Raw genomic sequence first — 15,883 nt, 5'->3', positions numbered from 1 at the left:
GTTTATCCTCCCACTGCTTGCCCCTCCATTGTGCCTTTGTGGGCCAAGTTCCCCTCTGGAGGCAACACAAGAGCTGTGTGACACTCAGCACTGTCTGCCCCAATCTGCTTACTCCAGAATCAGAAAGGGGCTGCACCAACCTAAGGACTGTTTTGTATTTTGATCTGTGTCATGGGTGACTCCAGTTTGTTTCTTTAAAGTGTAAGATGCTAGGGGGCAGGGGCTGTTTCATTTTTACCTTTGTATACCCAGGCTTAGCGCTATTGCCCAGCACACATTAAGTGCATGTTGATAAATGCTTGTGGATTGATGGATTCATTTGGATTGGCGGCATAGCTCTCTGAACCTAGCTTGTGGGTCCTTGGAGGAAAGACCGCACAGCCTGTTGATAATCTCTACAAATTGGCAGGACCTGATAGAGCGTGGATTCCACCAGGATCACCTTGGAAGACCTAGAATCACTACATACCATGATGGAGAATTAGAGGAGATCTTGTGTCCTATTTTTATAATATTGTTCATTGTAATAGACATCGGGGAGCAGGAGTAGCTAGGTGGCCTGATGGATTGAGAGCCAGGCCCAGAGATAGGAGGTTCAAATCTGGTCTCAGACACTTCCTGACTGTGAGACCCTGGGTAAACCACTTAACCCCCATTGCCTAGCCCTTACCACTTTCCTGCCTAGAAATGAATACACAATATTGATTCTTAGAAGATTAGGATTAATGTTAATAATATAATTATATCATATATAATAATATATAATTATTTCATATCACATATATAATATAGTTTTACATAATTATATAAATTTATATACATGTATTTATATACATTATATATTTATATAATAATTATGTAAAACTATATTATATCATATATAATCATATATAATTATATCATATCATATATTGTATAATTTTATATTATACCGTATATTATGTGTAATTATATTATCGTATGGTATGTACTAATATAATTATATATTTTAATACATTATATAATATAATTATATATTGTTATATAATATTTGATATTAATATAATAATAGACACAGGATCACAAAAGTATGGGGTGTTTCAGGGATGGATCTCTCCTTTTATATATTAAGAAACCTAAACATTTGTAATAATAATGATAAGAATAGTTAATATTTGTGGCTGACTCCAACAATGAACTAAATCCTTTACAATTATTACCTCATTTGATCCTCACAACCCTGGGATGTTGGTACGACCATTAACCCTTTTTTACACCTTAGGAAACCGAGGCTAACCATAGCCACCCCTGAATTTGGGGCTGCCTCGTGTTGGCAGCGCGTTCCCCTTGGGAAAAGGGAGAGATCTGTGCCCAAATGAAGGCGTAGTAGGTAGGGGGACCCTCCTCGGTCTGGGTTCTCTTGGCCAAGGCAGACACCCAAAAGAACACCCAAAAGAAGGCGGAGGCGGCAAGAGAACTGGAAACGACAAGGTGTAGTAAGAAACCTTTAATTTTGAGTAAGCTTTGAGAGAGTTTTGTTTTTTTCTTTTCTTTTTGTAACAAACCAGCGGAGTACATGCCTTGGCTTATAAAAGTACCTGAAATCACCTAGACTATCACCATGCATAGTTGAAGAGTATTTACATCTATTTACATCAGGGAAACCAGAGAAGGAGAGACCTACAGTTATTTACAGTCTACAAAGGAGAAGAGAAAGGCAGCATAATTATATCCCCCAAAATACAGTTGGGGGACCAGCAGTTGCATGCATATTGAGATCATATTTGCATGAGAGAAAGCAAAGGTGTTTTTTTTTTTTAAGACATACCTTTGTTCCTTCTATGCTAAGGACTAGCCTGATTAAAGGACAGTTTTTTTCTTCTGTTTCTTTTCTAGTCTATTTGCATCAAGTGCTTTTAAAATGTTCACTAAAGCGGCAGCAGTATTTACCTTGGCAATTAAAGCAACAGTACACACGACAATTTCCTACTAACTAGCGACAAGCTGCTGGTGAATGAAATATCTATTGTTTCTCATTATCCATCGACCAACATACAGAGATCTCTCCTCGGAAAGGCAGTGCCTAAGCTATCACCATTAATTATGGACATAATATAAATGAGACTCTCGCTACAGTATGTTCTAAATGAAATATTAACAAGGCCGGTGTCTTTGAGCCTGAAAGACACACTAACAGGGCTTGCTTTAGAACCGGCTGCCCGTGAGCATCGCAAATACATTATACAGAAGGGCTCAGCTTAGAGCACTAAGTCTGGTCATTAGAGGCCTGCTTACTAGATCTGTATTATTGCAAAATACATTCTCTTAATCAGTTTTCTGGAAGACAGAGCTAACGGTCTGTTCTCAGCCCGCCACGGCCCCATCCGAACGCCCTGTGGTTTTTCCAGTGTGTTCTAGGGACCGAGGTGTCCATTTCAGCAGATGAAAAGTAGCCATTAGCTTTAAACATCTCAACAAGCCGCTCAGTGGACATCTGTCCTAAAAGCCTCCCCGATCAGAAACCCTCTGCTGCGGCGTGGCAGTTAGGCTGCGGTCAGGCTGAAATAATTCTGTACAAAAGAAAGGCGGGAGTAAGCCGTTGGTTTTAGCTGCATTATTCTTTGCACTATCTTGTCTGAACTAAAATCATTAATTTTGACAGGTATTAATATTAAAAGTCTCTATAAATATATACGGTATATATGTAGACCTACATTTATATACAGTATATAGCGATAGGCAAAACAGAAGTTGACTAAGATACATACATAGAGTCAAAATGTTAAATGTTCCAAGTGAACCGAAGTGAAATACGGAAATTCTTCATCTCACATATTCGCTTTTCTTTCTTACAAACGTGGCACCATCTCAACTGACTTCACTGCACATTTTTTTTCCTCTGCCTTTAAATGAAATTTTCCAGTGCGGCAGGAGAGTGACAGTAGCCCCATGTTGAGTCCCTGCAACTGTTCTCTTCACTGTTGTCTACTGAGGTTGAGGAAAATCAGATGGCCCATTATGACTTTCATTCCCCAAAAGAGAATTTCCCCATGCGGATTGTTGGAAAAGAGACGACATCCTCTAGGATGAAGGCAACCTCGCTGGCATTGGGCGTCCTGGATGCTGTTTGGAAAGAGGGAAAGTTTGTACAGTTCTTGAGTTCCAGCCGCTACTGTTCTTCATGTCTCTGGAAAGTGCTAATGAGCAGGAAAATGAGGGCATTAAAATATCCCCAGGCAATCGAAAACCATCATTTCTTCCCTTCCTTCTTGTAGGGGACTCAGAAAGGGATGAGCTGGCCACCAATAATAGCAAAACCCACAGTCAATGTCAGGGCAGTGGCAAAGCCAAGACAGAACAGGGCAGCATAAAATTCTGGAGTGGAGAAAGGGACACAGAAGGAGCTCAAGAATTTTGGGGAAAAAAGTTAAAGAAACTTCATCTTCTTGAAAATGCTAGCCCTGAAATTCTGCTGAGGTCAGTTTGCCCTCCCTCCAGAGTACTGTGCAGTTTAACTACTGGCTATTCAAGTTACTCCAGGAAAAGGAGGCTCCAGACCACTGTACTTTTCCCCATAAATCTACTGTTTCTCCAAGAAATGAACAAAGAAGCAGAGAGAATTCAGTTTCACTTTCCCCAAGTTCATATCTACAAAGTTTCTGTGCCTGAGATCTGTTTGCATCTGGGTGGGTTTCTGTGGAATTTTTCCAGAGACAACAGTAACAGAACTCTCGCCTCTCCTTTACCACGACTTCTCCCCAATCCCCTGCTGGAGTCATATGGAGAAGTGCTCCAGTATGTTCTTAAAAATTTAAACAAACAGATTCAACAGCCATTTATCCAAAGCCCACTGTGCTGAGGAATATGCAGAGTCGAGAGAAGACAAAAGCTTATCTAGGAACAGACCCATTTTAAGAGGCAGAATTCTTCCAACTTTGAGAAATTATATTTACACCAGCTATTTGGGGAGATGGAATTTGGAGATCCAGACAGGGACCTATATCATTTGGGAGATTCTGACAAGAGAGAAGATTGTAAATCAAGAAAAAAGACAGTTTCTGGTATATGCGTGCCTCCAAGATCATTGACCAAATCCATCTCTGGTGTGAGAAAGAGATAGGCTGCTTGTCTCACAGCCTTGATCCTTCATCCCTGAGTGTAATTCTCTACACTTCTCATCAGTTCTTTCCACCTAGATTGTGGAGGATGAATTTGGCTTCATGGTGATCTTCAAATTTGGGGGACCTTCCCCAGAACAAGTTGCTTGTTTGTTCCATAGCTCAAACACTATCATACATTATCAAAAATGCATTTATTGCAATGAAAACATTTTCTTCTTTTAAAGGTAAAAACCAGAATACCATCTAAAGGTAACTGTTCTCATAGTTGGTGTCACCATCACTATGTTTTAATGCTTCAGCAGTTGAAAAATCTTACATGAATTCTTCTTTTCCCAATCAAGGAAAAAATATTGCTTTAGCCACACATGTAAAGTCTACTCTAAGTGTATAAAACTCTGAAGGACCATGAAGAAGGTCCTTCTTAAAACCAACCTGGAAAAGATCTGCAAAAGCTTGATTGGGAGAGAGGAAAAGAGTGTTCTGGATGGTCAGCTATTGTCAGGAATTAATTAGATGGGAGTAGATCCAAGGAAAAAGCAGATCAGATAGACTGCATCTTAGATTACCCTTGCAAAGGTTGCATTCCTTCACATCCCTGACTTAACTGTACTGGTACTGACTTAACAGGCAGATTGTGGAGATACACCTAGTTTTGATGTGGTTCAGTTCATCCTCCATGGCCAGAGAGCAAATACAAGTTGGGTTTTCTGATTGGGGAAGAAGTTAAAATTTGGGAATGACATTTTGCAGTGGGCTCTGCTTCATCATCTGGCATTCATTTGTCCTTAGATCATTTCTTGTAGAGCTGAACCTTCATTCTTGTTCATCCAAATGTTTATAATTTCAGTTTAGCTTGTTCACCAAGCTACCAAAGGACAACCTTCATTTCCCACTGCTGACCTAAAGAGAGTTTATCCAGCATGTCTATTTTAGGCTGTCTCCAGATGGAATGAACATTGTTGAATATGGCACAGGAGGTGGGAGAAGAATGTGAGAAAGCTTATGTCTTACAGAGCATGAGTGAACAATGTCCTGTCCATCACAAAGCAGAAGGATCATCCAACTTAGGGAATGACTCCTAGAATATCACAGAACCATACCCAGAAATGAAAGTTCGATGGGATGGGCTCACCATCCTGCTTTTAGGGCAGAAGTGGAATTGATAAGTCTAAGATCAACAATTCCCATATTTAGCATATGTGACGGGTCACCTACAGAGATGATAGAGCTGAATAATGAACTGCTTTAAAATGTGTGGGCTCTCTGAGGACAGGGACTATTTTAGTTCTTATTCAGTGGCCATCACTGAGTGAATGTGCCTGGAGATGTCCACCCAAGAAGAAGCCAGACTACTTAAAAGGAAAGTCACCCGGGTTCCTTACCTCCTTGAAGTCAGACCCATAGGAGTCAGAAGTGGAAGGAACCCAAGAGAGTAAATCTTCCAACATCCTGATTTTTATAGAGGAACTGTAACTCCAGAGGGAAGAGAAGAGATTTTCCTACATCACAGAAAATACCAGAGATCAGGATCTTCTCAGTCAGAGACCAGAGGCTGGAGCAAAGAAAGAAAGAAAGAAAATAGAAGCGAAGACCTGGCTTCAAATTCTAACTCTGCTATTTCTTATCTGGATGGCAATGAGCAAGCTATTTCCTTTCTCTGGACCTTGGTCTCTGTCAAATGAAGAAGTTGGCCTCCGTGAGTGTTATGGTCCCTTCCTGCTTTAAATCCTGTGTATCATAGTTGCCAATATCTTCCTCTACTAGACTGAACAGCTTGTGAGGACAGGGATTGTGTCTTACTCATTCTTTCTCATTATTTCCCTCCATGCCTAGCATAGAGCTCTACACAGCAAGTGCTCACTCAATGTTTAAGTGAACAAATGAATGAACCAACTCTACACCCAGTAGGCATTTAATAAACATTGAGCGAATGAGTGAAATGAACACACCACACTCCCCAAATTGATGGCTGGTGAGGGACAATCCCTTGATCTATCAGCATGAATGGCAGCCAATTCAGAAGGCTGAGGAGCAGCCTCATTTCCATGGGGGCCGAATTTTGTCATTAGCTAATGGAAAATTTTCCAATTTGGTCCATTTTAAGGTTGTCCGTCCTCCCACAGTGAGCTGAGAATAAAGAGGCATTTGGAAGTGTTTGCCTTGACGCTGTTTGTTCAAAACAAGAGATTTTACAGTAACTGTTTCCTGCAGAATGGATGGCCCAGAAGCCCACAAAGAAACTGGGAAACCTGGCGTGGCCCCTTTCCAGCAGAGTGGTTTTACACCCTCTTGCAGAAGTGTTATTGGAGGACATGGAGAGATGGAGAGGGCGGGGAGATGGCCATTCATTCCACAGTGTGGAATGCACTCTTATTACCTCATCTCCTCCACTGCTGGGTAATAATAAATTATTCCGCTCTGTGTGGCATGTTCACAATGCCCCTGGATTAGCGGCTGTTTTTGCATTTGGAAAGTGTTTGCTTTGCCTAATAGACCTGAGATGAATAACAACAAAAGTGCCCAGACTGTGAATAAAGCCCATGCCATTCCTGCTTCAGTTGAGCTCAGTCCTCCTCCTCCTCCTTCCAGTTTGTTCCTCAGAGCCCCCGGGGCATAGCTGGGCTGATGATCGCTCTCCTCACAGGTGCCACTGCTCACATGAGGTCCACATGGCAGTCCAAACACATCCTCCCACTTTTCCTTCAGAGAAAAGACTCTTTGGAGAACTTGATGCGATAAGCGTTGCTTGGCAATGCCATTGAAGCCTCTTCCAGGGTCCTGCCTCAAAGATCTAGGGATGCCACGCTTCTGAAGCTAGTGGCTATAGAGTGTGGCATACATAGCCCGAACGGTCTCTAACAGGAATCTAATCTGTACAACTAAACATGCATTTGGAAATAGATAAATTCGGAATGGAGAACAAAATTGTCTAACATGTCTTCTTATTAAGAATGCAAGTATTATCTCCAAAGACTAACAGATGCATTACATATATCAAGGTGTGGGTTTTTTAAAACCATATACTATACACCAGAAATCCTTTTCCTTTTACCTTTAAGAGATTTGATGCTCATTTGTATCCGATGGCGACGGCAACAAATTGATAGCTAGCAGTTATCAAATAAATTCCAATGAAAAGCCACTGTTTAACATTTTCCTCCCAACAAAGGATTTTGGAAGGACAGATAATTTAGGTCTTTGTGCTCTCACCATAAATAAACAGCGACTGCTTCCCCCCAACCACCTTTCTGTGGGCTCAGATTGTACCACACATCTGACAAATGATTTGTGAAAGAGAATGATGAACCCTTATTACCAAGACACTCTTAACTTAATCCAGAACAAGAATCCTGGGTAATTTTACATACACTATCAAGATTGATGGCCTGGCCCTCCTCTGGCAGCTTGCAAATGTTTGACTGGATCGGAAATGGCATTCAGGCATGATTAAAGATTCAGCTGGGCTTCCCAGAAATTCGGGATCTTTTGTATCCATCATCCAAATTCACTGCCTTTGTTACAGGTTAAAGATGTCTGACCTCAGTTCTAGTGATTAGCAATCTCGTGCAAATGACAAGCCAGATCATTTTCTTTTAAAAAAAAAATTAAAACCAATGTTTGTGGGAGCATCCATATCTCTAATCATTATTTATATGCTAACTATTTTTTTTAATCGCAATGCAACAGCAAGCAGTGGTGACGACTGACAAGCCTGTTGTTTGAGGAAATTTCTAACAAAGTTGTTAACATTAATTCTTTTCTATAGGACTTTCATCTTTTCAGAATCCCCAACTGACATGGCACAAACTGCTTAGCATTGAAAGGCATTCATCAGTGATTAAAGTGCTCTGCTTTATTTATTTTTAGCAGGTTTTTTTTTATCAGTTTAAGAATGGTTTTTCTTTTATCAGTAGCATGGAATTGTTTCCTAATGAGATGCCCTGACATGCCGTTCTGTCTTCTGCTGATGATATGTGAACCGGAAAGCTGATGAGCAAAAAAATTAAAACTTGTTATTGGACTGTCATAATGTCGGATTGTATAAAGCTGTTATCCAGAAGATGCTACCAGTGCAGCCAAAGGAACATCTGTGGAGAAACTGAACCAATGGCACATTGAATATCCAGTGGTCATTTCTTTCCTGAAGTTGCCAAATGCAGTCTGAAGGAGAAGACTGCTCCCTTTAGGGGGTATTTGCCAATCAGATTATGACCCGGTGCCAGCTAAATGCAGATAATTCTGGGGTAGAGAAGTCTTTTGCTCTCAGATGACATCCTATGTTTTCCTACCCCCCAAAAAAGCCTCTTGTGAGGTAATTAAAATTTTGTTTCACCCCAAGCAAATAATGTAATGCTCCAACCAGCCAATCCAATCCAATGAAACATTTTCAGAATCAAGGGTTGCAGTATGACTGCCAAATGCCAGTTGAAATGAAATCATGTCAGAGGATGAGGACATCTCCACCTGCTTCTGGGATCATTGTGAAGACACGTTTTTCCTAGGAAAAGACAGCTTCAGCAATGAGACATAATCTTCTTGTGGATTATTTTGTACAGCAAAATGGTACCTGGAAAACACCAACAGATGGGGGAAAATTTTTTGATGTATTTTCCTCCTCTCACTTAATCATGAACAACCTCAGCTGAGACCACTGACAAATCGAATGGTAGTGTGGATATTTTCTAGGGTCCTCTGGATTGTCTTGAACTTCAAGAATAGATCCCTACCATTTCAGCTTCATGAGAGAATATGGGGAAAGCCGCTCAACTTCTCTTGGGTTGGGTTTGCAATTGTAAAGTGAAGTGTAAAATTGAAGAAATTATCTGTAGATTGTTGGGAAAACCCATTTTTCAGATCATTAAGGTCCAAGAGCTAGTGTCTATAATATGTGTTAACTGGGAGAACTAGCTTAATTCTGTCCTTTCTTTCATTAATATAGCTTTTGCCTCAGTTTTCCTTCTTGTCAAGCAGATCTAATGTTTATGAGGGAAAGATAAAAAAAAAATCAAGCTTTGAAGAAAAGGGCTGTGTGATACACTTATAATTTTAAGGAATAGGTGATGACTATTCCACTAAACGTGCTTATTACAATATGGACAAAAAAATGACATTTCCTGGATGCAGTGAAATGAGGCTGGCAGAGACAGAGTGTCCTATACACAAATACACACATTCCAGTTTGAAAGAAAAACAGACAAATTAAGTCAAAATGTCTTTTTTTCCCCCAGAAGAAAGAAATATTCCCCAAAGAAAGACAATGGTTAATTCCATTGGCTATTTATCAAATCCAAATGAATTCAAACAGCCAAAGAAACCTATGCTTTGGCTGAATAGGACCATTTTGTTTTCAGCTTGGTTTGTGCAGGTTAGAACATGGCCAAGGCCACCCACCCTGAAGCCAGTGAAACATAATTTCACCGTATGGAGTTCACCGCCATAGACCCACAAGCCTTCCAAGTGACTATGGGTTGTTGAAACCACAGGGAGCCAATCACATTGAACAAACACCAGGCTCTCATTGCCACATGAGTCTCCCCTGATCTACAATCAGCTCGGTAATGTGCCATGACTGGAACTCTCCGGGGGACAGACGCGGCTGTGGCGTTGGTTGGTTGCTGGTAGAGAAGGAAGAGGGGGAGGCGGTGATGTCACCCCTTCTTCCTAATGTTCCATCGGCGACTCTCTCTTCCGTTCTCTTTTGTGTCTTTCTTGGCAACCTGTGTATTCTGATCGCTATCAGCTTATAATTAGTCACCTCGGCAAGACCTACGATGTACATAAATACTCATAAGATGCCAGATAAACTACTGGTTTTAAATTAGAGCTGTGCATCCTGTCTCTCTATGAGCTCTAGCTTACTATTTCTAATTATCGCTCATGAAGCCCAGTGATTTCCTTGCCCTCCGAATGGGTCTTCTGACTCTGTCAGACCCCACAAAGCGCCGCCACACCAGCTACACTCCCCCATCTGTGCCCAGTGCAAAGTCAGAACTCAGACTGGCTAACCGGGAGATTTCCATCAGGAGAACGGGAAGGGGCTGACTTCATCCCCTCCACCTGGCATTTTGAGGAAGAGGGGAAAGACAAAACTGCCCCTGCCTTTCCCAAGTATTCTTCTAAATGCATCCTTTCTTTGGGATTTATAAAATGGTTCTAGAGGGCAAGGAGAAAGTCTAGAATTCCACTGGGGATACAGAAATAGGGCTGGTGGAGGCTGTGTCTATACACACATACACACAATCCAATTTGAAAGAGAAACAGGCAGAGTTTAGTCAAACAATTGGTCTTTTTTTTCCCCTCTAGAAGTAAGAAATATTCCCCAAAGGCAATGTTTAATTCTGTTGGCTATTTATTGAGATCTGTTTGAATTCAAGCAGCCAGCCCTCTTTTCCTAACAGCAACCTAGGATTGACTGATTGTGTGTGTGTGTGTGTGTGTGTGTGTGTGTGTGTGTGAATAGAGGCATTAGCCTCTGTCACATTGTAGTCACATTGTAGGAAACCAAAGATGTAGGGAGCTGGTATGGACCCTCAAGGTTCTCCATGTGATAGGATGATTGGACGTGCCCCGGTGAATTCCAACAGAAGGTTTTAGAAAAACCAACCATCACATTGCATTCTTAGCTAGATCAGAGGGTCGTAGAAATGAAGGTATTTTCTGCTCATAAAAATAGGGCTCATTTCCCCTCTTTTCACTTGGAAGGCCATCCCTTCATACACCTGTTGGTTTCCATATTTAATCGTTCCGCCTGGCTTCTGGATTTCTGGCTGTTGTGTTGTTTGGGGCTATTTTTTCGATGCATGCTCATTAGTTTCTTTTCCCTCCCAGGCTGCTCCCATCTTCGAGGGAGTCCGACGGAAGCCTGCCCCAACAGGGCTGTTATTGAAGGAGGTGGGGAGGCTGCGGAGGCCAGGCTCACGTTGGCTAATTCCTCTTCTCTGTTCTTTGAATTCTAGCAACAAGGAGCTGCCACCACCGTCTACTGCGCCGTGGCACCCGAGCTGGAGGGCCTGGGAGGAATGTATTTCAACAACTGCTGTCGCTGCTTGCCTTCAGCAGAGGCCCAGAACGAAGTGACGGCCAGGGCCTTGTGGGAGCTCAGCGAGAGGCTGATCCAAGAACGAGTTGGCAGGCAGACCAGCTGACGGGGACCTCCTGTAAGGATCAAAACACACCCAGTGTATGTGCGCGCATTAGAAAACTGCCAACACTGGAACCTTTCCAAGCTTATCATCTAGAGGGTTTCCATATACCTCCAATACAGATTAGCTAGTGTTAAATGGAATAATAGCAGTCACAACATAGTGAAAAATGTTAAGTACTAATGGGAAGTAGGGAATTCTGTAGGTTAAAGGGACAATATCTCTTTCTGGGGCTTTCTTTTGCTTTTCCTTAGGATTGTAGCCTTTGCAAAGTAGAGCCCTCCATGAAGTTGGGGGCATCTTTTGTGTTACTTTAGAAGTGCAAGCCAACTTTTTCATTGATCTCCTGGCTCAATGTTCTACAAATCACCCACACAATCCCTCCCCCTTCCCTTCCTCCTTCCCCAGCCCCTTTGGGGAAGGAGACTTCTTCTTTAAGAATTGATCTTGGTCAGGAAATATCTGTTTCATGCAACCTGACCAAATTCGATTAGGCTCGGCAACAGAAAGGAAGGGGACTCGGGTCCCCTTTCCTTCTATCCCTCCCCCATTTTGCTCTAGACAAAAAGCCTCAGTGATGATTAGGAGTATGTGGTGCTGAGCTAGCTGAATATACACAAAAAGCAGTGGTCACTTCCTCCCCTGCTGATTAAATATTGAAGAGTATTTTTGAGATAACAAAATGTATATCGGACACTATTCCCTAAAAGGCTTAGTTTAGAGTCAGGAAAGAAGATCCCAAGTCCTCAAGATGCATAAAAGGTTGTCAGGGGCTTGACTCTCCATGAAGACTTCTAAAGAGGATCTCTCTGAGGTTCAGTTTCTCAGTTCTCCTGATGCCCGATCCTGCTTGCATTTGTCTTTATTCTCTCATCCTTATGCTTTAATAAAAGAACATGCTTAAATATTGTCACCTGAAGAAAACATTTGTATTGTTTCTTTAAATGTATTAATCTCTAAAAAAACCAAACAAACAAGGAAAAATAAATAGCTTCTTGTCGATGCCATGAAAAGAAGGTTCTTGCGTCTTCGCTGAGTTGGGTTGTATTTTTTGTTTTGTTTTGTTTTGTGCTTTGTGGCTATTTTCTTGCCTGAAAGTTGTCTCACGCCATCAGCATCCCAGCATCACATCTTCTGTAAACAAGATAAAGACAGGAAGATGGTTAATTGTGCTTTCACATTTCTTGGGTGTCATTTATGGCAAATTGGCCATTTACTGAGGGTTTGTCCCCATCATTGGAAACTACCTGGGGCAATGGGAGGGAGGGAGAGAGGTGGGTGGAGAGAGAGAAAGAGAGAGACAGACAGACAGAGACACAGAGAGAGACAGAGAGACAGACACAGAGAGAGACACAGAGAGACACAGAGAGAGAATATGTGTGCTCTTCTCTCTGTGTTCTGCATATCTCTGGAGAAAAGTCAGAGAAGGTAATCTGTTCATGAAAACTTTAGATGGAGATGGTTCAGAGCCCAGAGGAGTTAACCAGATGCACAGTCCATGTTTAATACTGAATGGGGACCTGGAATCTTGGGCTTTTATGGGCTTCAGATAAGACAATCTTATGGCAAATGGCTGGCCTTTGCTTGTTTACACTCCTCACTGGGAAATATGCCATTTTCTAAATCACTGATGGCCTATATGCAATGGTAAATTAATTTATAGACAAAACTACATTGTTCAAATGAGAAATGTTAGAGCATTCCCTTCAACCCAGAGCAAGATTCATTCAGCAACATTTCTCGTTTTTCTGTTTCATTTATAAAGTTTCCAAGTGTTTTCCTCACAACCAACTTGTGATCAAACAGAATGGGTTATAATCTCCATTCCGGAGAAGTCCAGGCAGGACCAATGGCTTGCCTAGGATCATATGGCTAATACACTGTTGGAGCTGATATTTAAAGTCAAATCTCTAGGCTCTAATTCCAATATTCTTTATACTACACTATATTTCCTTTTCCCCCCTTTCTTTCTGACTTTCTGCTTGGGCTTCAAATGCCTTACACATGCCTTTCAAAGAGTTTTGGTAAACTTAGTCCATCCCACAGTAACTACTTTGTCCCCATTCACATTCTCCAATATGCCTCCTTCTTACCTCTTCCTTTTTTTATTGCCATAATGTGTGGCTTTGGGCAAGTTACTTAACCTCTATATGTCTCGGTTTCCTCATCTGTAAAAGGAGAAAGTTGGACCAGATGACCTCTGAGGTCCCTTCTAGTTCTATATTTATAATCTTTGATTGGTCTTTCCTACAGGTCTTTATCTTAGACTCAACATGTCCAAAACCTGAACTCGTTACCTCTTCTCCTAAGCCTCCCTCCTTCCTACCTTCTCTATTAAAGTATAGGGCAAAACTACTAAATTCTCCAGGCTCACAACCCAAGTGTCATCCTAAAAAATCCTCATTATCTTTCATCTAACCTCCATTCAAGCTATTGCTAAGAATTTCACACTTGCTTCCTGTCTTGAAGACACCCCCTTCCCTCCTCTGACAACACCACCACTCCAGCACAGCCCCCCATCACATCATCCCTGGATATATAGATAATATATATATCCAGTAACCCACTTGTAGGTCTTTCTGCCTCAAGTCTCTCCCCACTTTAATCCCTCCTCCATTAAACCACCAAAGTGATTATCCTAAAGGGAAGATACACTCATGCCTCCCTTCCTACTACTCAATAAACTCCAGTGATACCCAATCCCCTCCAAGATCCAATAACAACATCCCCTGTCATTAAAAGACCTTCATAAACTATCTTCCTTCTAGCTTTCCAGTGTCTTACATCTTACACCCAACACATATTCTTCCATTCAGTGACTCTCACCACCTCCTTGCTCTTCCAAGAGCAAGACACGCCATCTTTGTCCTCCAGGCATTCTCTCAGTCCCCCATGCTCTCCACTCCTAGAGTGTTCACCCTCTCCCTCTCCATCTACTGACTTCTGCTGGGAAGTCCCTGGCTTCCTTCAAATCCCAATTAAAGTCTCCTCTTCTACAAGAAACATTTCTCAATACTTCTTGATTCTAATGTCTTCCCTCTTCCTATTCATCCCGTACATAGCTTGTTCATACATATTTGTTTTCTTGTTGTCTCCCCTACTAGGTTGCAGGCTCCCTGGCAGCAGGGACTGTTTTTTGCCTCTTTTTTGGATCTCCAGGACTTAGCATAGAGCCTGGCTTATAATAGGCATTTAATAAAATGCTCATGGACTCTTGATGCTTGATTGTCTCCCTAGACATGGAGAAGGTTACTATCTGCCAACCATATTGAATCAGAGAATGTCAGAGCAGGGATGGACCTGAAGGCTCATCTACTCTAACCTCCTCATTTTATAAATAAGGAAACTGAGGTCCAAAGGTGATGTTGTATATCTGTGGTAAAGGCAAGACTAGAATCCAGTTCTCCTGACTCCAGGAAATAGGCACCTTTCCCTATAATTCAGCTACCCGAAGTCACTGCCCAGAGGACCCTATAGACATCAGTGCCACTGAAAACAAGCTAAATTTGATGAGAAATAAAGCCCTTATGTCTGAGGTTCCCTGGGATCCACCTGGGCCAACTCTCTTTTTCAGTATGGTCCAACAGAGATTGTTCAGGCTGAATGCAACCAATCAGTAGGAAATAGCAGCTCACACCACCCCTTGCCATGACTGAAGGTTGTGGCTTGTGGTTTCATTCTGGAAAATGGGGTTATTGGTGGTTTTGTTTTGAACTTGACTGAAGTAGGCCCAGCTGCTTCCATTAAAGGTTATGAGCGGGCCAGAAACTTTGGTGTGGAAAAGAGCCCAATAGAGGCTGTTATCCCCTCTGGGGAATAGCACTTTATGGAAAAGGAATATATTTCAAATGCATTTACCAATTCTGTCAGGTTACTTCTGATTATATATAGACACACATATTGTTGTGGATTCAGGGTTTGGGGTTTTTTGTTTTTTTTTTTCTTTTAAAGTCAATAAAAATAATGAGAATTTTCTGCTTTACATTATCACCAAATAACCAGTTTAAATAAATGGCTCTGTTTCAGCCTCTAACTAATTTTATATCTAATTCATGGGAAGTTGTGTCGCCCAATTTGTTATATTTATGGTTCTTTGCTGTATCATCCATTTCCTGTCCTTTAACCATGGCGGTCCCCCAAACCTTCTCTACACTCCTTCCCTTGTTGATCTCATCTGGTCAATGCAATCCGCTGCCATCTCTGGATGGATGACTCTCCAATCTATGTGTCCAGACATGGTCTCTTCTCCTGTACATAATAAATCTTTAGGAGCCTGCTAGACATCTCCATCTGGCATCTCAAAACCAGTATGTCTAAAACAAAATACATCACGTCCTCTATTCCCTCCCCCTCTTCTGCCTCAAATTCTGCCCTCCTGAAACGTCTTCATTTCCTATATAGTTGCAAAGAGGATTCCTGTCATGCATAGGTTTGATGATGAGCTTACTGAAGTCTTCTGTGAAGTCTTCCCAGATTTGCCCTCACATTTTCTTTATTCACCCACATACATGTAACATCCCCCATCCCTCTTGATTCCAAAGTAGAATTCAAATGCCTTGAAAGGAAAAAAGTATTTTAAAAATCTTTGTATGATTAATGTTGACCACAGTCCTATGTGGTACCATCAATAAAATCAAAGAA

At 41.6% G+C, this 15,883-nt stretch overlaps 2 protein-coding genes across 2 annotated transcripts in view; one reads left to right on the top strand and one right to left on the bottom strand.

The window, feature by feature from the left end:
• Positions 1-12,255, top strand: part of WWOX (WW domain containing oxidoreductase) — a 1,214,741-nt gene extending 1,202,486 nt beyond the window's left edge. Inside the window, exon 9 of the mRNA XM_001368357.5 lies at positions 11,057-12,255. Within this exon, the coding sequence (XP_001368394.2) occupies positions 11,057-11,245 (189 nt within the window). The 3' untranslated portion in view covers positions 11,246-12,255. The remainder of the gene's footprint in view (positions 1-11,056) is intronic.
• MAF (MAF bZIP transcription factor) overlaps positions 1,472-15,883 on the bottom strand; it is a 652,899-nt gene continuing 638,487 nt past the window's right edge. Inside the window, exon 3 of the mRNA XM_016428695.2 lies at positions 1,472-12,376. The gene's annotated coding sequence lies outside the window, so the exon portion shown is untranslated. The remainder of the gene's footprint in view (positions 12,377-15,883) is intronic.

This window comes from Monodelphis domestica, chromosome 1, assembly GCF_027887165.1.
Source record: "Monodelphis domestica isolate mMonDom1 chromosome 1, mMonDom1.pri, whole genome shotgun sequence".
NCBI lineage: Eukaryota > Metazoa > Chordata > Mammalia > Didelphimorphia > Didelphidae > Monodelphis > Monodelphis domestica.
Note: the sequence above shows the minus strand (reverse complement) of the source record. Positions and strands in the feature narration are given on the sequence as shown.